Below are 910 nucleotides of genomic sequence, written 5' to 3' on the forward strand. Positions count from 1 at the left end.
GAGCACCGCAACCCTAGAGTCGGATTCGTCTTCGGACAGCGCTGGCTCTTCGGCTTGGAAACGGAGAGGAGCACCGCAACCCTAGAGTCGGATTCGTCCTCGGACAGCGCTGGCTCTTCGGCTTGGAAACGGAGAGGAGCACCGCAACCCTAGAGTCGGATTCGTCTTCGGACAGCGCTGGGTCTTTGGCTTGGAAACGGAGAGGAGCACCGCAACCCTAGAGTCGGACTCGACTGGCTTTCGAGCAAGGGAGACCTTTACCTTTATTAAGCTGTGAGAAATTCCCATTCCCATCCCCCCCCTTCAGGTTCTGTGTGGAGAGCAGCAGGCCACACTCCCTCCCTGTCACTGCCATGGCCCAAAATGGCGCTCTGGGAAAGATAACCTTTTTCTTTTTTTAACGCCTCAGTGGAGGAGAAATCACTCGGGTTTACCATTCAGCAGCCTGACCATTAGAGAAAACGGAAAGGAGCCGAAGAACTGGCGGCGAAGGAAGGACGGTGTGTGTGTGTGGCCTCCCCCTGGCCACGAGGTCGATGCCGCCTTCAAGATGGCGGCGCGGAGGGGGCGGGGAGAGGGCGCCGGCCCCCCTCAAGATGGCGCCGGCGGCGCCACGGCCGCTCCCAAAATGGCGGCGCGGGAGAACCCGGCGGCGACGACGACGACGGAGGACGAGCCTTCGGAGAGGGAGGAGGAAATGAGGGCCAGACTGCGCCGGAAACGCAGCGCTCCTCCTGAGCCGGCAGGGAGGAAGCCGCGCGGTGCGGGAGGCGGCTGGGCGAAGAAGCGTCGTCCCGGCCGGGCATCTCCTCTCAGCGGCGGGGGCCTGCCGGGGACCATGGCCTCCTCCTGCGGCGGCGGAGAGGTAGGAGCCCCGGGTTGCCATGGCGACCGCGGCCTCGGGCGGGCG

General features: G+C 64.4%; 1 protein-coding gene across 1 annotated transcript in view; it reads left to right on the forward strand.

Moving 5' to 3' along the window:
* Positions 1-753: 753 nt before the first annotated feature.
* LOC107106286 (F-box/LRR-repeat protein 18-like) overlaps positions 754-910 on the forward strand; it is a gene marked incomplete at its 3' end in the record, with an annotated part of 10,480 nt that continues 10,323 nt past the window's right edge. Inside the window, exon 1 of the mRNA XM_015406413.1 lies at positions 754-865. Coding sequence (XP_015261899.1) covers positions 839-865 — 27 coding nt within the window. The remainder of the gene's footprint in view (positions 866-910) is intronic.

This window comes from Gekko japonicus, unplaced genomic scaffold (assembly GCF_001447785.1).
Source record: "Gekko japonicus isolate JY-2015 unplaced genomic scaffold, Gekko_japonicus_V1.1 scaffold3101, whole genome shotgun sequence".
In the NCBI taxonomy this organism is placed as follows: domain Eukaryota; kingdom Metazoa; phylum Chordata; class Lepidosauria; order Squamata; family Gekkonidae; genus Gekko; species Gekko japonicus.